This window comes from Pseudopipra pipra, chromosome 2 (assembly GCF_036250125.1).
Source record: "Pseudopipra pipra isolate bDixPip1 chromosome 2, bDixPip1.hap1, whole genome shotgun sequence".
Taxonomy (NCBI): domain Eukaryota; kingdom Metazoa; phylum Chordata; class Aves; order Passeriformes; family Pipridae; genus Pseudopipra; species Pseudopipra pipra.
In genome coordinates this window covers 43,440,077-43,466,103 of record NC_087550.1, presented here as the reverse complement: position 1 = coordinate 43,466,103, position 26,027 = coordinate 43,440,077, and the positions used below count along the sequence as shown (strand labels likewise).

Sequence of the window (26,027 nt, the reverse complement as noted above, 5' to 3'; positions counted from 1 at the left end):
AGTGGTAATATAAATAATTCAGATTTGTTAGTCCTTCTCCATAAAGGAATAGTTTGCACTCAGTTTCTTTAAAAAAAAAAGAAAAAGAAAATCTGCAGATGAATATAGGACTTTTAAAACTTAATAGTAGTATATTTACAATGTATATCTGTTGAAAGTATTAAATGGGGCTTGGAAATTATTTATTTGTAAATGTTTGCACAAAGTAGCACTAATTTCCACAGTAGCACTGTAGTTTGGGGTGACACTTGGAATGCTTCTTGTCAAGTGCTGTAAATCAAAGAAGGTGATAAGCTGCCAGGATGGCTTTTACTTCTTAGCACCCCAGTGCTTACTGACATCCTGGCATCCTGGCCACTGAAACATTTATTTAGACCAACATAAATAGCTTTACTGAACCTGCCACCTTCATGCATCCGTTCTTCACATATTTTTCTCTTTTCTTAAAAGAGCCCCTGCCCTGAAGGTTGAGCTCAAGGACACACCCAGGCAAGTTGCTGAAGTTTTTCCTTTGCTCTGCCTGCTGACCTCTGCTCTCTCCTCATTACTCCCTAAAAATGGAGCGATCCACACGAGAAATTTGCCTCAACTTCATGATTGTCCTGATTACTGTAATCCTCATGTGGCTCCTTGTGAAGTCTTACCAGGACTGAAAGACAATCAAAAACTTTGGGAGATGATTTAAGTGTGTGTCTCCAGAGAAAAGTAACAGCCACAGCATGCTGCGGTGATTAGCTTTCAGCCAATTGAGGATGTCGTGAACCTTTTTTTTTACTCTCTCCTGTCTGTTGCCTGTGTTAATGTTTGTAACGGGTCTGTGATTATGTAGTCATTTTATTGTGTAGTGATCCAGCTGTAAAATGTAAAATGTAAGATGCTTAGGCACTGTTCAACATGTCTCTCTCCTCCGGTAGTTACTGTGAGTGCTGTATCCCCCTGCCCGCCATGCAGGCTTGTTTGACACCAGTGTCAGGTTCTCGAGGGTGTAAAACTGCAGTATGTAGTGAAAGTGCCTGTATTTACCAGTGTAAGAGGCATAAACTCGCTTAGCAGAAAGGAATGTGAAACCTCTGCTTTCACTTGCACATTTTGTTTAAATAAAGTCCATGTAAACCCATTCTTTGGAGCACTCCTTTTCCCTCTCCCAGCCTGACTGCTGTTAACCGAGAGAATTGATAACTGTGGTACAGTGTGATATTGCAAGTGTGGTGGTTTTCTTGTTCCTCCCACTTGCATTTTAATTTGCATTTTTAAAAAAATGCAGCAGAATGGACCTGTTTGGGACACTTTTCTGTCCAGAGTGACCTACACAGTTGGTGCCTGTGGTCACAGACTTCAGAGAGAACCTCTGTCCCACGGGGCATTGTCAATAATTGTGTTTTCTGAAGCTGGATTTCGGACAGGGATTCCCACAGTCCTATTTTTGGCCAAGCTATACTTGGAGCAGTGCCTGGAGGGATGGGCCTGGGCCAGCTGCAGGCATAGATGCCCTCTGGCACGCAAGTCCTGCAGGAGCCTTGCCCAGGGCAGCATTCCCTCGGGTCCAGTGCGGCACAGCAGGTGCTGTGGCACAGCCATGCCCAGCCCCAGCAGGCTGAGGCGTGACTGTGTCTGGGTTGCTGCGATAGTGTTGTCACCCGCTAAAAAATCTTGAGCCAGCTTGAAGGGCCCACAATCCCTGGGATATGAAATCAGTAGTCAAACTCCTCCTAGGCATTCCCCACCTGCTATTTTAATGGCTTCAGAGAACCAGTATCCTCTACAAAATATAGCTTGCTGTAGGAGGGCAGCTAGATGTGTGCCGTGCTGCTGATACAGATCTCCTTGTCCTCTGAGAGCCTGCAAGGAGCAGGTAACGTTGCAGGACTGTGCTGAGTTACTCAGGGCTGGTCTGTGGAATGGTTAGGCATTGACAGTGGAGACACAGGCCAGGCTTTAAGGAAAGACCAAAAATATTGTTGTAGCACCACTTATTAATGGTGTGTGTTGCTTAAAGGTTGCTAATAAATGTCCCCTTGCCCTGTGCCATTTGTACTGTCCATCCGGGTTTGCAGTCATCCCACTGCAGCTTGTGCTACTCATCTTCCCAGTCAAGAAATTCCCACTCCAGTGCAATGATAAAAAATTACCTCCTGTTTACTCTTGGCTGCAAAAGAGCAAACTTGCCTCCAGCATTTCTAGGGATGGCAAATTTTCTGAAAAAAAAAAATAAAATAAAAGAAAGCCAAGACATTGAAATGAACTTTTGCCATCAATGGATGCAGCCTTTCTCTGCAGCCCAGATGCTGCTATATTATCACTATTTCACATGGTCAGTTTGTGTTCATAAGCTTGACTGAGACATGCAAGCAATGGCTGGAGAAGGACATGGAAAATCTATTTTTAAATACTGTGAATACTTGATAATTCAGTATGAAAAGTTCTCATCTTTCACGCTGCAACTCCCAGAAGAGAGCAATATCGTGAGTAAATCGACATGTTTGGGCTCATGTTTGGGCTCATGTTGGGCTAGCAATGGAAAAACTAGAGGTGTGGGCTTCACTGTCTGAAGCAGAAGTGGTTCATCAACAGTTCAGGGTGATCCCAGCAACTTTCAGAGAGGAAGAATCATAGAATGGTTTGGGTTGGAAGGGGCCTTCAAGATCATCTAGCTCCAACCCCCCTGCTGTGGGTAGGGACACCTTCCACTAGACCACGTTGCTCAGGGCCCCATCCAACCTGGCCTTAAATGCTTCCATGGATGGGGCAACAACTTCTCTGGGCAACTTGTTCCAATGCCTCACCATCCGTACAATAAAGAATTTCTTCCTAACATCTAATCTAAACCTACGCTCTTTCAGTTGTAAGCCATTGCACCTTGTTCTGTCACTACATGCCCTTGTAAAAAGTTCTTCTCCACCCCACTTGCAGATCCGTTTAGGTTCTGGAAGGCTGCTAGAAGGTGTTCCTAGACCCTTCCCTTCTCCAGGCTGAAGAGTCACAACTGTCTCAGCCTGACTTCACAGGAGAGGTGCTTCAGCCCTCTGATCATCTTTGTAGCCTCTTCTGGACTCACTCCAATAGGTCTGCGTCCTTCTTATGTTGATGGCCCCAGAGCTGGACACAGCACTCCAAGTGAGGTCTCACCAGAGCGGAGTAGAGGGGCAGAATCCCCGCCCTTGACCTCCTGACCACGCTGCTTTTGATGTAGCCCAGGATGCAACTGGCTTTCTGGGCTGCAAGTGCACACTGCTGGGCTATGTTGAGTGCTCACTACCCAATGCCCCAAGTCATTCTCCTCAGGGCTGCTGTCAATCCATTCTCCACACAGTCTGTGTTTGTGCTTGAGAGAGATGCTGAGACAATGTTCTGGAGAGTTTGTGTCATCCACAGCTTTTAGCCACCAGTCTTTTTGAGAGTAGACATACATCTAACTTTGACAATATGATTAAGATAAATCACCACCAAGCAAGTTCTTGAATACCAGCCTAAGTGGTTCTCTTTTCAGGCATTTCTAGTTTTTAAGCAGACTTTGAATGAGATAAATTATTTGCCTAAGTCATTTACCTAAAACTGAGGAAAAAGGCAATTCAACTTTTAGTGCCAGATGCCATGAAGAGTCAGCATCATGTAGGTGCACAGACACATTAATGCCAAAGAACTTCAGCCCAATACAGACATATAAATACAATATTTTCCAGCTTGAAGGACCTTAATGCAGATGTTTGGTTTGACCCTTAACTCTCAGACTCTCTCTATTATCTCACCAAAGAAGCCCTGGAGGAGAGGTGGCTCTCTGGTGATGTATATCATCAGCATTTTACAGCCCTTTGCAGTGCAAGGGAGATTGAGAACCCCAAAGGACTTCTGCGCTATCAATGATTTATCTTTAGCTTATCTGTCAAATTATTTTTGGAAAAATTTTTATTAAAATAATACTTCTGTGTAAATAGCTGCTCTAACTCCTCCAGCCTCCCTGGGCAAAGTGTTCCAGTGCTTGACCACCTTCACAGTAAAAAAGGGTTTTTCTTATGTTTAAATGTGTTTCCTGCATTTCAGTTTGTGCCCATTTCCTTTCGTCTTGTCAGTGGGCACCACTGAGAAGATTCTGACTCTGTCTTCTTCATCCTCTCCCATCAGATATTTACATACACTGATAAGATCTCTTTGAATCTTCTCTTCTTCAGGCAGAAGAGTCCAAGCTCCCTCAGCCTTTTCTCATATGTCAGGTGCTTCATCATCTTCATGGCCCTTTGCTGGAGTCTCTCTGTGTCTCTCCTGTACTGCAAAGTCCAACACTGGACCCAGCACTCCAGACGTGTTTCACCAGTGCTGAGCAGAGAAGAAGGATCACCTCCCTTGGTCTGCTGGCAGTGCTCTGCCTGATGCAGCCAGGGGGGCTGTTTGGCTTCTGCCACAGGGGCCTATTTTTGGCTCATGGTCAGCTTGGTGTCCATGATGAACCTCATGTCCCCTGCAGAGCTGCTTTCCAGCTGTTTGGCCCCACATACATATGTGTTTATCAACATTTGACCTTCTGGAAGTTTTGCACATAGTGCGCACAGGGCATGAATGCAGCACAGTACCTGCTCATGGAGAGGATTGCCAAGGTGACACTGTACTAACTCCATTTTCTCTGCCATCCCACCTACTTTGTTGAAGGCACTCTGTGTAGCAGGAACTGCCCACGATGAGCAAAAGAGTGGTTGCTCATGACTTTGACCTGACCTGAACAAGTTAATTTTCATTCTGACATGTAAGTATAGATGAATTAGCCACACCCAGAAATAGAAGTTCATCAGGGATCTTTCCATGCATTTTACTGGGCTTTAGATCAGACTGTAGCTACCTAATTTTAGATGTTCAAATTTCAGAAGTTTGGCTCTAGGCCTGGTGATTTTGAATTGCTAAACCCTTAACACCTCACTCCACAGAAACTAGACACATAGGGTGTTCAATATGCTTTTGGGAAAAATCAGACCACCAGTTTATGTACCTGGATACCAACCTAAAAAAATTTTAGGCACCAAGATCTGAAACTTTGGTTAACCACTAGAAAGTTATTTTCTGGGTTTTACAAAAACGTTTTTATTCATCAAGTGTGTTTTCAGTAGAAACCAGTTTCTGTATTTTTTTTCCAAGAAAAGTGTTTTTATCAAGGAAAACTAAAATTTGTCAAAGGCAAATGTCATGCCCGAAAGTCAACTGTGTCCGGTCTGCTTTTGAATGATGTGTCATGGCTGCTGTAGGTTGTGTGATTTGTGCCCTGTTTCTCCTTTGTAGTCCAGGCTCCAGGACAGGCAGCTCTCTATCCCATGTGACCTAACCAACCACTCTCATGATGTGTTACCTCCAAGTCACAAGGTAGAAAACTGTCATGCAATGAGAGAGAGGCAAGTATGGAGAAAAAAGTGATTGACATCAAAGAACTGCATATGCTACATTTCTGAATGGATTGATTACAAATATTTTCTTGCTGACATTTTTTAGTCTGCAAAGATTCACTCAAAACTCAGTTTTCTGTGGAAAAAAATTGCACACTGTGTAAGCTCTGTGTTCAGCAGATGTGAACATGTAATGTGAAATGTATAAACTTCGTGTATGTGTTCAGCAGATGACATACAAAAAGAAGGAGGAAAGACAAAACCCAAGGTTCTCAGTCTTATGAAAACAGCATTTCTATGTATGCATAGAATATTTCTCTGGATCCAAAAAAAAAGTGAAGCATAAATAACTTCCTTACTACGTAGCAAGTCCAGCACAGTTCTATTTATACAACTGCATTTGGAAGTGTGCCAGGGGCGATAGATGCCCTTGCAATTTAAGAAGAACTTGGCACAATCATTATCTATATTTTGCTGGTGCAGTGAGCTAGAAGGGATCAAGAAGTCTGACAGGTGCTGACACCCTGAGTTGCCATTGCTGGGGCTCCTAAATCACTCTTCACCTACACAGCTGAGCTGCTTTGCCCCTTGTGCGTATGGCTTACTCACAGACTAGCATCTCACAGGTCTGAGCTGGAAAAGCCTTTGGCACATTTCCCAGTGTCGAATACAGCTGGTGCACAAGCCAATCAACTCTGACCTCTTAGCTTAACAGTTCAGCTGTCAGCTTCTGAAGAGAGATGACAGCATTTTCAAGCAGGCTCCATTATGCGTATCAGTCAATGCTAATCTCTACTCACACTGGGCTGACCTGTGAGGGAGTGTAAAAAGCATAAATTCATATATAGAATGAATGGAGATGGTCAGCTTGTGCTGGCTGTGTGTTGTATTGCACTTGTGCTTGCCAGTTCTCCTCTGTAGTGAGTGGATGAGGGATTTTGGCAGTAGTTGTCAGATAAATGCGAACCCATGTTTCCTTATACTACAGCTTGTATGGCAGGGTCCAGAAAGGTGTGCCTGGATGTGCCTTAATCTTTTGGTTTTGCATATATACCTCTTGGTGTACCCAGAAGAACAGCCAGAGCTGTCGCTTTTCCGAATGACTGTTTTCCTTGTGTTTCTCCTCTCTCCTCTTTGGAAGCAGCAGTGGCTCTTATCTCTCAGCCTCATGGCCAGAGATGTGCACAGTCTACCACAATAATGTCGTGCCCTGTTCAAATCTGCTCTGCACTGCCATCCCTGCTGTGTGTATGAAGGCCTGAAATGAGCGTGGCTCAGGGGACTTGAAGATCAAATTGATGGGGCCAGGATATTCACAGTGACTCAGGTACCTAATTTCTTAGAGGGACTTAATCCCTCATGGAGATGTGCCTTGGGAGAAGGGCTCCTGGAGAAGATCCTACCTTGTGCTCATAGAAATCTTTCTGCGTGCACTTGGCATATCTTTGGGCTTGCACATGACTGTGACAGCCTGGCCTAGATGAATCCTCCAAAACATCTAGTGGGAGTGACCTAATTCCTTAATCAAAACTATGGGACACGCTGAGCACTAAATAATCCAAAATGGATTTTGCATGTACCTCTTTTCCCTGCAGTATTCAACCCTTTTGCTGTTCAGCTTCCTGTCCACAGACATCTGTTGGCATAACTGAAAGCAGGGACATAATTTTTTAATACCTGCATCACAGTTTCACTGGTGACTGCCAGTTTCAGTAGGATTAACCTGAACTTTGCTACCATGTTAGGAAGGACCTGCTTCTGAATGCTGCAAGTCATCTCCCCAGTGGACTTCAGTGGAGCTGGGCCTGGTTACGCCAGACAAGGATCTGCCTCTTTGTGTTTCTCCAGTTCTGATCTTCCCTTCACAAAGTTCTCTTTCAGCGTCACCTGGAAGAGGATATGCCAGAAGTAGCTTTAGATTTTTCACTTAAACCCAGTTTTGAATAGAAGAATTTCACTATAAGCAATCTTACATCTTATATGTATTAAGCCTTATTAACCAACACTATAATAAACCTAAGATTTGAAAACGTTGAGCCTCATACTTTAAATCTATGCCTGTATTTGAAACTATACTTTTGAACTGCTAAGTTCTAAGAATTGCTGGGCTTGGAACAAAATAATTAATAACAATTCACTGAATTACATATACTTCTTTTGCAACAAATTTATTTTTACAACCCCAGTAGAATTTTAAATCTAGTTCTTTTTTTTTTTTTTTTTAATGGTTTAAATCTAAGTGAAGTCAGAAGCTAATAAGTATTGAAAACACTAAGCCTTGGTTGTTCTGGGTTTTTTCTTCAGCCTAGGATATTTCCCTACTCAACGATACCTCTGCATTTTCACTTGTTTATCAAGAAAACAGTTAAACTGAAACTATTGCATGAGACACAATCAATTCCATTCATAATGAGGCTAAATAAAGTCTCCTGTGAGATTAATAAGTGGGAACTTATACCTGTTGCACCAGAGTCACACTCCCTTTGCAGTCTGGGTTGTGAGTTTTGGCTCTTTTCTCTGCTGAGGCTGTACTCAGCTGAGCACTGAAATCACTGAAAACTCCCAACTCTCTTTCAGGCTTTGGGAAAGCTTGCCTGCATAAACAACCAGTCCTCAAAACTATAGTGCTCCGCTTCTATATGTAAAATCATATCATACTGCATCCTGTGATATAGAACAGGATGGAAATCAATGAAATTCAGATAAGAAACAGAACAAACAGCAGCTTCAACAAATAAAGGCCCATTTAGCCAGGAACAGACCAAGACCAAAGTTAAATATATTGTAAATTATTTTTCTTTTTGAAATACTATTATACAAAATGAAGTTGGGTAGATTGGAACATCTGGTTGTTAATCAGGACTGGCCCATGAGAAAGGTGTGAAGTGGGAGACAACCACTAGGAGTGGTGATAAAGCAAATATCAGAAAGACAAAGAAGATAGTATCAGTAAGGAAAGTGCAGCATACGTTAAAGAAAGCTCTAGAAAAATAAACTAACTGTTGCAAAACATAATATAATGCTCCCCTAGCCTGACTTTTCAAAAATAGGAACAGTGCAACTAGGACTGAAGTGTTGACTAGAATAATACATGCTACAGGACACCAGCAAGGCTGTAAGGCAGAGATCAGTGGCCACAGAAAACTTCAGCTATACATCGTCTCCATGAAGTGGGAAAATGTCATACTGGGCTCTAATTCATGCTGCATTATTTTTTAACAGCTTGAATTACTGTTCCCTGGACAGACATCACAGAAGGAGAGTCTATGCAGCCATTAGCAGAATACAGGATGAGGATCAAATGTTACCTTTGGAAAATGATTGTGTGACAGTAATCACAATGCGCATAAGCAAAACATCCTTATGGGAATGGGAAGGCTAAAAGAAGAATTAGCAAAGAAAAAATTACAGGGAGTAATTATAAATAAAATACTACCGTTCAAAACACAGAAACTGCATCCATATTGGCAAAACTGAAAAGAAGTCAGAAAAGTTAAATAAAAAGTTGTAAGGAGGGCAAGAAAAAATATTGAGATGCATTAAAAACTACTAATAAAACATACTAGAAGCAGGCAATCTGTCAGGAAACTGCAGTGTCTGCACATGATAGATACAGAACAGGACTGCTCAGAGAATATAAGTTTGGTGTAGGAAAGGTATATTAATTACCTGCAGTGCTCACTGTGGAAGGGCTAGAACTTTTATCTGCAGGTGATGAGAAATGGTCTCAACTGAAGGGCCAGAAGCCAATAGCATCAACAGTGATATATCAACAGGACTAGATGCTCATCCAGTGATTTTAAAGGAGCTCTGATATGAAATTGCCTGCCAAGTTACTGTGGAGTGTAACTTATTGCTTACATCAGACTGGTACCAGAGGAAGAGGAGGTGGCAGATATAGTATCAGTTTGTAGGAGGACTGCAGAGGACAGCCGGGCAGTTACAGACCAGGAAGTTCCATTTCCATTTTGGAAAAAAAAAACCAAACCACAGAAAATCAAACAGACTGAATTCAAAGGTGCGTAAGTGCCTTGGGTTGTCAAGCATTGGAACAGGCTGCCCAAGGAAGCAGTGGAATCACCACCCCTGGTGGTATTTAAAAAGATATGTAGATGTGGCACTCAGCAACATGGTTTAGTGGTGGACTTGGCAGTGCTGGGTTAATGCTTGGAGGTGACGATTTTAAAGGTCTTTTCTAATCTAAACAATCCTACAAATCTATGATTCTAAGTGTTAAAAATCAGCAAGGCTTCCGCAAAGGGAAATTCTGCTTTAGGTATCTATTACAATTTGAAAACAGTCAGTAAAAGTGAGCTGATCAATAAATTTTAAAAACCACAAAGTGTCATGGGACAGAAAGAGGAGTTCTCCCTTTAACTAATGAAAGACAAAGAGAGTGGAAGTGAACAGTGAAATTGCATAATATAATAATGTGTTATAATAATAATCAGTGTTGGAAAAACTGCAAAGAGGGACAATAAAATTATTAACAACATTGTGACAATTTCAACTTGAGAAGAAACTAAGACTAGATCTCTAACTTGAAAAAAGGTAACCAAATAAAAGATATGAGTAATAACAAATAAGAGCACAAGAACTGGCTATTTACACTCTCTCAGTCTATCCAGCAACATATAAAATGAAAAAAGGCATTTTACCGAGCAAAACTGAAATGTAAAACTGAAAAGTACAAGATGTTCTGAAAGAATACAGAACAGATGAGTTTAAAAATGTTTAGACAAATCTGCAGAGTGCTCCAGCACTCACAAGCACCAAAGAGTTGTAACACGGGGGTAGATGCACGAATTACAAGGAGCTGGGAGAGAGGGTTGTTTATTTGCCTTAGAGGCCCAGTGGACCCAGCAGCCCTGGGCGCTGTGCTGGCCCTGGGCTGCCCGGCCCTGCCCGGCCCTGTCCAGGGTGCTGAAGCACCGGTTTCACCCTCCGCTGGTGCCGGGGCGGCTCTGCCCGGCGGGGGGCGGTGGCAGCGCCGGGCGAGGGAGGGATCCTGGCACCGGGGGAACGGGGTTGTTCAAAACCTCTGGGTGTTTTTCAGAACAAGATCAGAAATATCTTGATTTTACCCCAGAACGGCTTTAGTTATAACTCTGAGGTGTCAACGGGAAGGCAATTCATTACAGAATCATAGAATATTCTGAGCTGGAAGGGAACTACAAGGATCATCGAAGTCCAACTCCTGTCTCTGCACAGGACAGCCCCAGGAATCACATCATGTGCCTGAGAGCATTGCCCAAACACTTCTTGAACTCTCTCAGGCTTGGCGCTGTGCCTTCCTTGGGGAGCCTGTTCCAGTGCTCAACCATGTTCTGGATGAAGAACCTTTTCCTAACATCCAACCTAAACCTCCCCTGACACAGTTTCATGCCATTCCCTCAGGTCCTGTCTCTGGTGACCACAGAGAAGAGATCAGAACCTGCCTCTCCACTTCCCTTCGTGCAGAAGCTGTAGACTGCAATGAGATGTCCCCTCAGTCTCCTCTTCTCCAGGCTGAAAGAAGCCAAGTGACCTCAGCTACTCCTTATAGGGCTTCCCCTCTAGACCCTTCACTATCGTGATGGCCCTTCACTCACCATAATGTGAGGCTGTGCACAAAAATGTTGGTGCTTATGGCTTCAAAACTGTCTTTTGCATTTTATTTTCTTTTATGACTTCGAATTAATTGTATAGTCAGACATCAATGGTGCAGGTGCCTTGCGAGAAGAAGAGTTTTGAAGGGGGAGTTAGACTGCAGGTGAAAAAACAGGCAAGAAGGCAAAACCCAAAGATGTCAATGGTATGACGTCAATTACCACCACTCTTTCTAGCACAAATCCAAAACATAGCCCCATAGTAGCTACTATGAAGAAAATTAACTCTATCTCAGCCAAAAGCAGCACAGATGTCACTTGAGGGTCAGATTTCAAGTGTTGCCGAATGATGATGTGACAGCTTTAAACAAGATGAGACGTCTTCCATGATCAGTGCACACATATATATTGAATAATAAAAAATTCAGCCATGTCAGAGAAGAGGTTGCTACAGTAGCTGAGTCAAGACAGTGAGATTGTACCCAACATTTTTATTCACCAACTATAAACCAAGATATTTCATTCTCAAAGGGTATCCTACTTGTTTTTTGGAGAAAGCTTTCTCATGGTTGAAGTAAGGAGGGACAGCATGGGAATTCAGGCCTCTCTCTTGCATTAGCAAAATTAAAACCTAGATTATTTTGCATTTAACCTCATTTTCCCCAAATATGATGTATTATTTGTCCATGCACACGGATTTTGTGAAACTGAATTCCTTATGATGTGCAAAGCATTCCTTGTCCTGGCTGGAGCACAGCTGTTGGGACTCAGTCATATTACAGCAGTTTTCTGAGATACATTGATATTAGGTGGGATTGTTAATAAAAAAATACTGCTCTCTCTAAACCAGAGTATTTTTCCCATTGCAGTGTTTGTTACAGGTAATTTAATATGAAGAAAATGAAATTATTACAACTGCTTTGATCCTAAGAGCAGCAGTGAGCTGTGGAATTAACTCTTGGTGCAGTACAAGACTGATGTAGAAATCCCACTGCTTATTCAGGTAATGCATCACTCCATAGTCCCCAGCTGCCATGGGTATTTCAGAGTTATTTTTTTCCTCAATAGGTACATAGAATCACAGAATATGCCAAGTTGTAAGAGACCCATGACCCAACTTCTGTCTGCACAGGACAACTCCAAGAATCACACCATGTACCTGACAGTATCGTCCAAACACTTCTTGAACTCTGTCAGGCTTGGTGCTGTGATCACTTCCCTGGGGAGCCTGTTCCAGTGCCCAACCACCCTCTGGGTGAAGAACCTTTTTCTAATATCCAACCTAAACCTCCCCTGACACAGTTTCATGCCATTGCCTCGGGTTCTGTCTCTATCCACCATAGAGATCAGTGCCTGGCCCTCCTCTTCTCCTCATGAGGAAGTTGTAGACTGCAATGAGGTCTCCCCTCAGTCTCCTCTTCTCCAGGCTGAACAGACAAAGTAACCTCAGCCACTCTTCATAAAGCTTCCCCTCAAGGCCCTTCACCATCTTCAATATATTTGCTTGTGCTTATCTCCCTTTCTGAAATTTAGGCACTTGATTAAAGGGTCCTGTTATTGATTAAATTTTCAGTAGCATCAGAGTGACCTCTCCCAAATGGCATAAGCTGCATTGCCTCCCACATGCTCTATCCCCAGAGAAAATTGTCTCTTTGGAAAGTAGAAATTCTCTAATTCCCATCACTCAAATGTCTAGGAGCTGTCATTGCTGTGCCTGAAAAATAATGGAATAGAACTGTGGCATAGAAGTTAATTACTGTTATGTATGAGACTTATAGGAAGTGATTATAGGCATCTATAATAAACTTAAGAGGATCACAAAAGATACTTTTGCTAGACATCGATGTTGAATTTGCATTTATAGGTGCAAATTAAGAATATAGAATAAAACATTAAAGTGCCAGCATCTCTCTCTGACTTGCAGTTCAGACAGCTCCAAAATGCAGGGTCCCAAATGCACTGCACCATCTCTCTGTAGCTTTCAGATCTCTATTGGAATTAGAAATTAGTTTAGTGCTCCAAAAGCACTGATACTTCACATAATGAGAAAAAAAATAATTGGCTAGCTTTTTAAATAGTCTCTGAGGATACGAATGTTTAGTCTACCTTTTAATACAAGGGCACTCATACCAACAATCAAGGAAGACTTTCTGATCCACTCAGTGGATAGTTGATGTTCACATCTCCCTCAGACCTGCCTTTTTATCCAGCAAATAGAGGAGAGAACTGTGCTAGTATTATAACTTCACACCTGGGCTCAGGATCCCGTTCTTTGCTGTTCCTGGATTGATTTCTTTTGGCCGGACTTGGAACCAGTATTAATTTGCTCACCTTCACTGCAGACAGGCATGACTTACACTGAGGCCTCTCTCAGGCATGGACCAAAAAAAAAAGAAGAAAAAAACCAAACAAAAAACCCCCTCATTCTATTCTGCAAGACAGTAAAAACTGATTCTCCCCGGAGAGACCCTGGTGGGAGATGGAGGGTGCTTTATTCGTAGAACAACCGCATGCACAAAGTTAGCAGCTGAGCTAGACAAGCCTTGCGTTGTCCATGCAGACACATGCTCATATCCCTTTCCCACAGCCCTCGTGAAAGGCACAAAGAAGTTGAAGCAGTTGGAGACAGTAGCCTTGAGAGGGCCAAGCTTAGAGCAACCATCCTCCCCCTGGTGTCACAGTGGCCCCCTGCAAGCTGGGCCAGGGCAGAGCGGGAGGAGGGGGCTCACCAGGTCAGCTGGTGCCTGCTCAGGCCTCTGCTCCCATCATTCTTTTTGTGCTCTATTTTGGCCATAGGGCTATGGAGAAGTGACACTCATGTTCCCTGCCAAATGGCTTGCTGACAAATGTGTGTGAAGGGTCAGTGGGGACAGAGGCATGGAAACTGGGGGCAAACTGTGTGTCAGCTGACACATTCAAACCAACCAGCCACTGAGGATGGAAACTGGGAGAAAGGATGGAGGCAGATGATGGCTTAGTCATAACAGCTTAAAGGTACATGTGAGACCAGTGAGAGTCAAATCAGCATTACAAATACCCCTGTTAAAGAGAGACAGCAAACTGCATCTGTGGGTCTTCTGCATTGTGCCTTTTGGATTCATTTATCCTGATCCATATTACAGTCCCAGGTTGTTCACCATTTCCTAACAACTCTCCCCAGCTTAAGCCTGATGTGCCTACAAGCACTTTCCAGCTCTGGAGAATGCTCTCATCTCGTCTATGGACCATGAACAAGGGCTTGACTTTTGCCCCTGCTCTCCGTTCAAGGCTTTACATCCAGGCTATGTCTACATCTTGTTGATACTTCCTAACTAGCCTCTGCTGAGGATCACAGACTTTGTTCTCAGCCGTGTTGTATCCACCAGGGATCATAAAATCATAGAATGGCCTGGATTGGAAGGGACCTCAAAGATCATCTAGTTCCAATCCCTCATACTGCTCACCTCCCTTGTTTTAGGCTGTAAGCTCTTTGGAGAATACACCACCTATGGTTACATGCTTTTACAGTCCTCCAGTACAGCAGAGCCCAGGCCTCAAGAAAACAGCAACAGAAGTCACCAGCCCTCTGCCCTTCCCCACAGCTCATTTTGAGTTAAGCTGCTGTACCCAATTCTTTCTTGGAGGTTTTAGAGCTAAATCTCTTTTCTAATTATAGTACTATATAGAGAAGAACAGTTTTCTTTACTAGAATAAGTAATGACCTGATTTCTATGTGCAGTGCTCATAGGGGAAAGCACAAAGCCAGTCCTGCTCTATTCCTATAGGATCTTGTATGAAGAGTCCTGTCTAACCTTTGGCAAGTCTTATAGAAAACCTGCACTGCCGCAAACTAAGGAAAACAATGAATAATTCATTTTCTTATCTGTTTCAGGATTGTTTTCTGCAAAACATCTATTTTAATAATTCATGTGATCTTTAGCTGCACCGTACTGCAGACGCAAGAGTACAGAGGGGAACCCTACTGTTTTTCTCAGTGTAGCCTGGAGGATTCATTAGTGCAAAATTTGAGTTTGCATTGGATCAAGTTCCAAGTGAGGAGTGAGGGGTGGAAATCAGGCTGGTTAACAAGATTCAAAGTAGAACAATCTTCTGAAAATCATAATTCCAGAGGATTCTTCCTATGATGCCAAAATGTTCATATGCTGATGATGCCAAGCTTGTCAAGAGCCAACTGGGGGACAGAGGGAAATATATTCAGAATTTTCATATTTCCCTACGTTGTATACAGAGTTTCCCCTGTTTCCCCAACAGTACTTGTCAAACACATGGACTTAACATTTATAGAATTGCACTCCAGTTACTATTTCAGGCTGTAACTGATTTCTATCTCAGTCAGATTCATCCAAGTGGCAGAGCTGCGGATTGAGGTTTCCTCTAGAGCTTAGGCAGGAGTGACTACAGCCTGCAATACCCCACTAGCGGACAAAGCTGCAATGCTGGTCACCCCTGTGGGAGAGTCAAAAACCTCTGGTCACATTCTGACAAAAACGACACATTAAAAGCTAACCACAGTCTGTGAAGGGAGGGATTTAAGGAGGAAATTATGATCTCACATAACGGAAGCCAATGATTCTTTGGGTCAGTAGTAGCAGATCTGGGTTCATGAACCTGAGCACTCCGTTCACATACATCCTGCTCTACCTAACAGCGCTTATTTCAACTGGAGGCATGCTGAAAATGCCCTGTTTGCAGCAAAGTATTTCAGCCTGCTAAGTCATCACCACTTGGCTGTGCCCCACAGGGCACACAGTGGGTACAAGTGCTTTTAAAGATTGCTCTTCCATTAAAAATGACTATAAATTAGTCCCCTTTACCCTGTACATGACAGTAAATTTTTCAACCCAGCTTTGGTGCTGCTCCAGGAAACAGCCTGGAGATACCATTCTCCAAGACAAATCACATAGATAAGATGGACCTTGTTTGCTTCTACAAATAGTACATAGAAATACCACCAGCACCAGAAGTACCTTCAAAAAGAGACAGTTAAAATCACAGCAAAAATATTTCTCCCTCCCTCAAAGTTAAAAAAAAGCTACAAGCCAAAAAGTTTCGGAAGCTGGAGTAGCACTTGCTCTCCTCCTGGCTGTAGTCAAACCCCCAGGCATAGATCCTCTTGGCTCTCACAGCTCCAGCTCCACAGATGCTAGTGGAGAACCAAGGTTACTGAAGGCAAGTTGGTATCCACCAACGTTGTTAAAGGAGCCCTGGTATCCATTTAAATACACATTAACTGGGATAAGGAAGTGCTGTGCTATGAGAAGTGGCTGAATCTGTAACAGAGAAATACGGGCCACCCTTATATAATTCTGCACACAGAATTAAAGAACTCCAACACTACATGGACCTTTTTTCTGGGTTTAAACAGATCAAGGTAATCATTTCTGCATTTTAGATCACATACAACTTCCTCATATTATGTTTCCATCAATCATATTTTCATCTCCCCACCCAAGGCAAGACATTCTGCATATGTTCAGTATGCTGTCTTGTATTTTATAAAGTAAATTAGCAGCTTTGACTTTTTAAAACTACACAGGGCTGAATGGCACTGCCAATGTAAATTTTTTGCCTGACAAAAATTACCTGTTAAAAAAGAAAGGTATAATATTGCTTTACATTCTGGGCAGGCAGCACTTGCTTCCCAAGATGCACATGGCCAGGCATGAACCTGTGGGAGAGGAGATATCTGGTGAAGTGCAACAACCATGAGGCTGTGGAAGGCTTTTCAAAAGACCCAACAGAAATCTTCTTTATTCTTAATTAAACCAAATTCTGCACCCTGCAGTGGGTATAAATACTGATTCTACTTTCTTGAAATATATCTCTTTTTTTCCCTGTTTCTTCATTTTCTTCTCCCTAGGGACAGCAGGACCCAGTTTTTGACAGGTCAGTTTGGATTTGTGTCAGTGACAGTGTAAATTCTGATTTCTTAAAGAAAATCTTACGTTTGCATCATGGGGTCATTCCTGGGGAGGAGGGAAGGCAGTGTCAGACAAACATCCTCCCTCAGCGGCACACAGCCAGTGTTAGGCACTCACCAGGGACATTCTCTGCCGCAGGTTTGGCAAGGATTTTGAGAACAAGCATGTTAGGACAAAGTTGAAGCACAAGAGGGCAGGATGGTAAGATCTGAAGGCACCCGCATGCAAGGGCTCCACAGGAGAAGGAATATCACACTTAGTTTCATTGAATCCATTGCCCTGAAAGACAGGAAAATTTATCACCCAAACCAGTTAGATTACAGTGATACAATCTGACATGGAGTCAGATAACATTTTCTGATTTTATTTGAAGTTGACACCTTGAGACAAGGCATAGCTGAGATGATGACACCAGTAAGAAGGCAGCAGGAATATTTGTGCCTCCTTCCCCTTCCCTCAACTCCATGAACTCCAGTGCTGAGTATTAAAAATAAACCAGTGTAACCTAACAAATTGCATAAGGTATTTCAGTCAGAGTGGGACAAGGAAAGAAAGTGAGAGTCTAAGATTTGAAACTATGAAAACTGTTATTAGAAACTTATTTTAGAGGCTTCAAGAGTGACATAAAAAAGTCCTTGAGACCTAAGGACTATAAATAACAACTTTCCAAAATCAATGGTAGTAAGTTAAACATGCAGAGTTTTATTCCTTGTATTTTCATGCAAAATATGCAAATGCTCCCTATTTCAAAATTCATTGAAGAAGACTAATTATTGCAATACCCATAGAATTTTGCTGATTAACTCCACAATGAGTGCAATTTTCCAGCCCTGCAGAGAAGCCCTGAACCCCATCTTACATTTCAGCAAAGAAACGAGAGCGCTTAAATCCAATAAGCAGTTTCTCAAGAAGTTTAAATACTCCTATTGTTTTATTTTTTTTGCTTATAAAGTCATGGTCCAAGCAGTAACTAAAATGATATAAAGCACCTGATCTAGGGAAGCTGAGATCACACTTCAGACTTGGGAATACCACAGAGCTGCTACTTCCCATTTTACCTAATCCATTAAAGTAAAATAGCTTTCATCTGTATTACTGCATATCTCAAAAATAAAACCCACACTGCTTCAGTTTAGAATGATGTATAATTTATTGATATAATTCACAAGTAGTTGGACACTACTCAGTTTAATCTCCATATGCAAGTGATTTACACAAACATATAATACTAAAATTGATTGCTTAGAAGGTAAAAAATACCATGGGTATGAAATGCCATGGTAGATGTTCAATATACTACACAATCTTAGTGTCAAACACTTTTACTCACTTATGGTTTTAGAAAAAAAGGCAGCTTGCCATTTTAAATTATTTTTTATAAGTAGTCTGGGAAACTCAAGAGGAGAGGTTTTGCTCTAAACCTTCTGATCAATTATTTCTCCCAGATCTTAGGAACTGAATTGACAACAAAAGCAACATTTTCAGTAGTTCAAACAGAAGATTTAGATTTTTGACCCCCTGAATTCACCAAGCACCACGTGACCAAATCACGTTGCCTTCCAGCATGTGATACAAAATACTAACTTCTGTATATTCAAAGGAATGTGCAGGAATTTAGACCATGCCTCAGCATGGTGTGTTGGTGAGAACAGCCTCATGTTACAATTTTTGGTAGTTGTGAATGTGTTTGCAGTTCACTGTGAATGTATTAGCATCACCAGACCATTTGGTATTCATGCAGCTGATTGTAATTCTGCACAAACTCTTCTCACTGAAACTTGTGTCTCATAAGCCTCATTAATTTTGCATTAAGCATATAGTGGCTGCATGGAGAAAACTGGACTTTAATGTGTTTGCCTGCATCAGATTAAATTACACATATTATCTTCTAGATGAGATCCAAACATATATTTTGCTTGAAATGCCAGTAGTTATGCCAGCCTTAAAACATATCGAGAAGCTAAAAAGCTTTCACAATACGAGATCCAGCTACTTATTCCACATATACAAAAACACAGCTAGAGAAATACAATTCAATTGTCAATGCTGAATTATGAGGAAAGTCTAAAAAAATAGAAAAACTCTGATATCTGGACATCAATTGAGAAGGTAACACTGCATAATGAGGCAATATGAGCACCCATTTAAAATGAAAAATCCCCAACCAGAGAAGCATAAGGGGATCATGTTACAAAAATAGATGAATACTGCGCCAAAAACATGCACACAATTGCCATGGTCGTTCAGTATGCTAGCGATGGTCTAACAGTGGTCTAACACAAGAGTGAGAGTGTTTCCAAAGAAAATCAAGTGAGTAACTACATATTGATTAAACTTTCTGATGCAGCAAAATGAGGGCACAGAGCCATCTCTGGGTTCTGGAGCTGTTTCAAGATTCGCTTGTAAAATTTCTCTCTGACACGATTGAACTCCATTATGTCCAGTGGATCCTCATCAATCCAGAATTTGTGGAATTCATGCATTAAGTAGCCTACAAAATAATAAAAAAGGAGAAGAGATGAATACAGTATGTAAAGATGATATAAAAATTAGAAAGAAGCCTGCAATTAATAATTATGATCTGCACAGGGAATCCTGGTCACTGAAGTCTGACACTTCAGGACACTGGGCAGGGACAAGACTAAACGTATTTTGGACAAAAAATTGGATGAATATTACACACTGTCAGAACTTCTCACCATAAACACAAGAAGTCACTAGTTGTCTTGACATATGGATTCACTAATTGAAACATTAAACTAATGAGTATAAAAGCAGAGAAAGATGCTGCTGATGCTGCCCCACCAGCCTTTTGTTCATATTCAAGTTCTGCCTCACAGATATTACCTCATAGGAACATTGCTTACTCTCCACTAAAAAAAGAGCATACTCTTAGGTAAAGTAACAGTTGCCATCATGTTTTTTTGTGTTAACACTTCCTCCTCGTGCACGTTTTTACCTTGTGTGTGCATGACCTTGCTGAAAATGTTGTTTAACACTTATGCCTATGGTTGTGAAAAGATGGATGATAAGGTGATATACAGAACCACTAGCTTTGGCAAGACATCCCTGTTATAGGAAGAAAGGTGATTCCAAAGGAGGTTTAATATATGGGCTTCGATTAAGGCCTTTATCCTCTCAGTTCTGTGCTGTCCTTGCCCTCAAAGTCTTTCACTGACAGGAAAAGCTTTACATCCAGCATTAGAGCTTCAATGAACTAGACCCAGTTTCTTGATCCCAACTTCCACAGCAAATGGACCATTGAAGGAGCGTAATTGTTCACCCCAACACAGCAAAATGTGCAAGTCAGTTTTCTGTACTGCAGAAAGTGAGGACATTTGCTGTAAAAAAAAACTTAATTGCTTTTATCTATGCTTTTTCTGTTGTATGACAATTAAAACACATGCTTCTAACTTCAATTTCAATATATATTTGGATAGACATGTTGTTTACTCCATCATCAATTTGAGAAGCTTCATTCAAAAGGTACTCTAGGTACATCTTCAAATCTCTTCCATAGATTCTGGCAGCCATGGGCAGTTTGATTCTCAGAGATGTTACTTTCAAAGAAAAGCCCAGTAAAACCCCTTTTAAAAAACACCCCACTACATAAAATGAAGAATATTGTTAGATCTTCCCCCTCCAAAATTTAGGGGATTTCCAAGAGGCACCTCCTGTACTTCAGCAGTGACGATGCCAAGTGTGCCATGGAGCAGTGCAGTTTCATGCACTGCTTGTACAGTCAGAGAAGGAAACAGAGGCCAAGACCAGTGAGCCAAGTGCAGTTCTCAGCTTCTAACGTGTGTCCCCACAGCCTGAGGGAGCAGAAGGGTGCAGATGAGGTGACATGTGGATTCAGCATTTAGGAAGTCCATGCAGTAAAACCACTGTGTCCCCCTAGGTTGCTGCCTGGTCAATGTAATTTTGACTTTCCAGTTCAGTCAGGCAGCCTGTAGACATTTAATGAAGCCTAATGTTATCTGGGATTGAAGGAAATTTGAAGGAAACATAGGATGACTGCAGTAGGGAGAGGAGAGGAACTTTAAGAGCATAAGAATAGGGGTTTATCAGACACAAACAGACAAACTCTGGACAAACTGTCCTTGCTCCAGGAAAGTTTATATGTTGGTGTTTCTCTACAATAAAATCCATTTGATAACCTCAAGTTTTTCAAGGGATAACCTGTAGTCTTTCCTAGGATGGCAGATGGGGTATATATGAACATCCACCACTGGCCCATTATACCAAAACCACAGAAGTTTAATCCAGTTTCATAACTCATAGATTCATGTGCTTTATGGATAAGAACTGTCAAAACCAGCACTCCCTCCACTGTCATCCCAGTGGACTGGGTATGCTGGTCAGCAGACACACTGGTTGTGGGGCAAAGTCCCAGGCTTGACCAAGAGAACAGTCCATCCTGCAGCCAAATTTTTACAGGTGGTAACATGACACTGCAAAGGCACTAAAACATGTCTCTTCTTCCCCCAGATTTAGTGGTGGGAGATTTAGACACGGCAAGAAATACAAATCAAGAATAGGATACAGAATCATAGCATTGTTTGGATGGGAAAAGACCTTTAGGACCAATTCCAACTGCTACTCCAGCACTTCCAAGTTCACCACTAAGCCATGTGGTGCCACATCTACATGTCTTTTAAAAACCTTCAGCGATGACAACTCCAGTACTTCCCTGAGAAGCCTGTTTCAGAGCTTGATAACCCTTTTGGTGAAGAAATTTTTCCTAATATTCAATCCAAACCTCTCCTGGGGCAACTTGAGGCCATTTCCTCTTGTTGTGTTACTTGTTACTTGGGAGAAGAGACTGACCCCGACCTACAACCTCCTTTCAGGTAGTTGCAGAGAGTGATGAGGTCCATCCTGAGCCTCCGTTTCTCCAGGCTAAACAACTTCAGCTCCCTCAGCTGTTCCTCATAAGATTTGTGCTCCAGGCCCTTCCTCAGCTCCACTGCCCTTCCCCAGACACACTCTAGCACCTCACTATCCTTCTCGTAGTGAGGGAACCAGGACTTCACCTTGCTGAACTTTTGGCCTCAACACATTGATCCAGCCTGTCCCAGATCCCTCTTCAGAATCTTCCTGCCCTCCAGCAGATCAACACTCCCACCCAACTTGGTGTTGTCTGAGACCTTGCTGAGAGGGCACTTGATCCCCTCGTCCATATCATCAATGAAGTTATTAAACAGGACTGGCCCCAGTACTGAGCCCTGGGGAATACCACTGGTGACCAGCCCCCAGCTATCTGGGCCTGGCCATCCAGCCAGTTTTATAGCCAGCAAAGAGAACACCTGTCCAAGCCATGAACAACCAGTTTCTCCAAGAAAATGCTGTGGGAAACAGTGCCAAATACTTTAAGTTTAGATAGTGTTACTCTCACTGTGCAAAGTGCACAGCAGGCCTCTGCTGTAGAAGGGATGATCAAATACAGGGGAAAGAGCTGGGAAAGCATTATTTTAGCAGGGGAGCAACTCTGCTGAAGTGTGGAGAGTAACACCTGAATGTAGATGGAAGTATCGTAAGACAGTTGGATTTATGGGGAAGCAAATTCCAGAAAGTCCTTAAAGTCCCTTTACTTTCTTCTTATTATTTAAAAAAACAGGAAGGTCACATGTTCAGGCACTTAATGCGGTTTTTTGATTTGTGTTTTTTTTGTTTGGTCTGGGATTTTGTTTTTTTTTGTTTTATTTTACTCCTTGGTTTGGTAGTGGAATCTATCACAACTAAGAGCTGAATCCAAGCATCCTAAGGACAGGAGAGCAAGACTAGCACTACAGTCTCTGTGTTGTGTCAGCAGATTATTTACTTTTTTTTAAAACTATGTCTAGTACAAAAAGGGTTAGCAGAGTACAAATTTTGTATTTTCCGACCCCCCATCCCTTCACCCCCCCACTTACAGAATGTCTGCTGAAAGTGAGTGAGTGTTGGTGCTTCTGGAGCAACGTTGTAGAAATGGGTCTTCAGAGCTCCACTCACAAGCAGGTTGTATGCCAGGTCTGTTATGTTAATGCCCACAATAGCAAAAGAGTAGCTGTAAGAAAAAGCAGCAACATTTGTAGAGAGTTCAGCTTCTTCCAGCACACTGTAAGAAACACTGATGACCCTGACATTGCAGATTTTGTGTGTTACTGAGGTATATTAATTTTCTCCTTTGTGAGTTTCCAAGGTGGGTATGGGGTGGAAAGCAAGAAAAACATTTATCCTGGATGCCTCGTACATTCTACCAGCAGGTTTCCCTTGGGAAATACATGAACACAGTGAAAACAGGAGATTCATCACCGTGCAAGCCTTTTCAGTGGAACAGCACTGATTAGTTCCTACAAAATAAAAACAAGCACAGATGTCCCTGTGCTCCTGTGCTCACCTCTGCAACAGGGCAAGGACTCCACATGGTGGCTGGGGCTGCAGGGTGAGCCACCATTTGCTACTTCAAACTATCTGCTCCACAGGAATTCATTACCCACAGTTAGGAATATCAGGTTTTAAAAATCCATCCTATAAAGACATTCATACAGCTAAAAAGCCTGTGAAAAAGATCCCTCTGAGTCACCTCACACTTCTTCCTAAAAGTGAACTAGATACACAGGCCAGAAAACAGGCAAAAACCTAAGTCAAAGCATACTGGATACGAACCCAAGAAAAATCAAACTCATGAAGCAAACTCCTGTCCTGCTAAGAGATATCAAGTGAAGTATATTTAGGCACAACAGAACCCAGAATCTGAAAGTTAATTTGTGAGACTCGTGCATAAAGAATTTGACATTTCTGGCAGTGATTATTTCCCAAGAAAACACATTAAGTCTCACACTGACATTTAGTGATAAAAGAAAACATATTTGGATATTCAGTGACAGTTTTTTTTCTTCTCATCTAAACACAGCTGTCTTCTGTAGACTGTTCTGGGTATTTTTTCAACTGCCTCTATCAAGTAAACTAAAATACTTTCCTTTTCTTCAACCTTTGTTATATTTCAAGAGGAAAAAATAATAAACACTAGTCTAGAAGTCAACTGCAGCATGAGACCTAGAGGCGTGTTTCACAGAAAAATGAAATATGGACAGTAGGATATATTACAGATCTTCAGACACACACAGGAGGAACATCCAGTTCCATACTTGTATATAATGCACCTGCACCAAACCCACTTCTTAAAAAGAAAAAAAGTCATTACAATTTTTTCCCTATTGTATTTTCCTAAAAGCAGTTCAGAACCTGGCTTTGACAGCAAGAAGTGACATTTGATTGCATTATGCGTTAAGAAGAATTAAACAGATATTCATCACTGCACTACACGTATAGCATACAGAGAAAGGTTCTCCTTGCTACAGAATTTTTGGGTTATTTTTTTCTAAATGTAGCAAACTGTTTCTCCTGTAATCTTTGATCAAAACCAAGGTGTGGTTAAGACAATAGATGCTCCCAGAAATTTCCTTTAAAATGTAACCAGGGAATACCTTTTTCTGCTCAAATATACAGCATCATTGTTACCTGCTGTGTCTGTTGCAACTTTAAAAAGATCTTTAAACTTACCCAATTGCCTTATCAAACTTTTTCTTCTCCCATTCAGCTTTGCTGAGTTGGCTGAGGAAAAAAAAAGCAATTAAAACTCAGATATTGCCATGGATTACAAACTGACAAATATTTTCTTTCAATTTCTTTGATATTATAACATTTGAACATGGTATTTTACTTCCATTGACATGGCCAAGCATGTTTAACTCTGCTTCTGACCACATGGATTGATATAAACAGACTTGAAACGGGTTACTGGCTTTGTATCATTGCCCATAAACTTGTCTCACCATTATAAAATAGGTACCTATGTCAATACTCACAGTAAAAGCCAGTTCTTTTCTATATTGTCCACAAAGATGATCCACTTCAGTTAAGTTTCAGGTATACAAAAAGTTGAAATTACATTTAACTAATCAAAGATGGTTTTAGCTTTTTTGTGTTTTCAGAAATACACGACACTCATCACTGGAGGCATGATTCACCTGACGCAGTAAGCCTGAAAAATACTCCTCTGACTGTCAGTTTTTATGACTATCCAAATTAGAAACCACTCAATGGCCAAAAATAAGGAACAGCATTTTCTATTATTTGGCATAATAATGTGGAGATTTTCAAGGACACAGAAGAAACCTCCCTTAAAATAAAATTAGCTAGGGAACAGATTGATTTTAGACTAAATTTCAGCTGTTCAATGATTCTTAAAAGCCGTGTGATCCAACCAGTCGGCCAATATTGCACTAGCCAGGTCTGAGTCTATTCAAAAGAGGAAGTTTAGCAGAAATCATTGCCTACATTTATAACCAGCTAAAAGCAGGCATGGAACTGACCCTAACCAGTGGGCTACAACCTTGACATGGCTGTGGCAGTTTTGCCTTGGTTAAGTAAATCAGAGTTTGCAAGCTTTAGATCCCATATTATCGACAACCATGTGTGAAAGCATAGTTCTTGGACTATACCTGAACTACAATAAGTATATATTACACTAAAAGCAATTCCCTGAGCTTCATGTAAATATAGTATATAAAAATTGTTGTCATTAAGTATTTAAGATACTAACAGGTTCATATCCATCCTCACCTGAGTGTTATCAGGTGGCATGCACAAGGACAAAACTTCACCTCCTAAATGGCTTAGCATACAGAACACCTTATTCTTCACTCATTCTCTAAAATCTTAACCATCTTTGCAGGATGTGGCATAACAACACTTAGAAAACCCTAGGTAAAGATGAATAATAAGGGTGGCACACACAGGATATGGGTAAGCAATACAGTTCAACTAAGACAGAAAATTCATTGATCATGATCCTATCAGAAAACAGCACAGCTGCTAAGCAACTGCACCAGGAAGATCACCATGGGCACCCCCAGCAGCATCTATCCTTCTGCTGAATGCTCTGTCAAGGCATAGAAATTGCACATACTCACACAGCACTCCAAGACCGCCCTTGGTAATCAAACATGCAAATGAAGAATACTAATATGTTCCAAGGGCTTTCTGTCATAGAATTACCTTGGAAACTCAATCACAAAAAAACCCCTAAGGAGATCAAAAGCTTCACAGGATTCAGATGTGGCCCAGCTGTATGGATATCTAACATTCCTGGTACAAGAAAAATGTCT

General features: G+C 41.6%; 2 protein-coding genes across 3 annotated transcripts in view; one reads left to right on the top strand and one right to left on the bottom strand.

Annotated features, from left to right (window-relative positions):
* The first annotated feature begins 453 nt into the window (after positions 1-453).
* Positions 454-766, top strand: SLN (sarcolipin). The gene has a single exon (XM_064645222.1). It carries the CDS (start codon positions 558-560, stop codon positions 651-653), a length of 96 nt encoding a protein of 31 aa, XP_064501292.1. The 5' UTR covers positions 454-557; the 3' UTR covers positions 654-766.
* Positions 767-17,998: 17,232 nt separating this feature from the next.
* The window catches only part of ELMOD1 (ELMO domain containing 1), a 44,291-nt gene continuing 36,262 nt past the window's right edge, over positions 17,999-26,027 (bottom strand). For both annotated transcript variants that reach the window (XM_064645219.1, XM_064645221.1), the window contains 3 exons: positions 24,421-24,471; positions 22,788-22,921; positions 17,999-19,363 (listed from right to left, as the gene is read on the bottom strand). In XM_064645219.1, coding sequence (XP_064501289.1) covers positions 19,191-19,363; positions 22,788-22,921; positions 24,421-24,471 — 358 coding nt within the window. In that variant the 3' untranslated portion in view covers positions 17,999-19,190. The remainder of the gene's footprint in view (positions 19,364-22,787; positions 22,922-24,420; positions 24,472-26,027) is intronic.

Excerpts from the sequence above, each read along its gene's own strand:
- SLN (XM_064645222.1), top strand. The coding sequence starts at position 558 with ATGGAGCGATCCACACGAGAAATTTGCCTCAACTTCATGATTGTCCTG.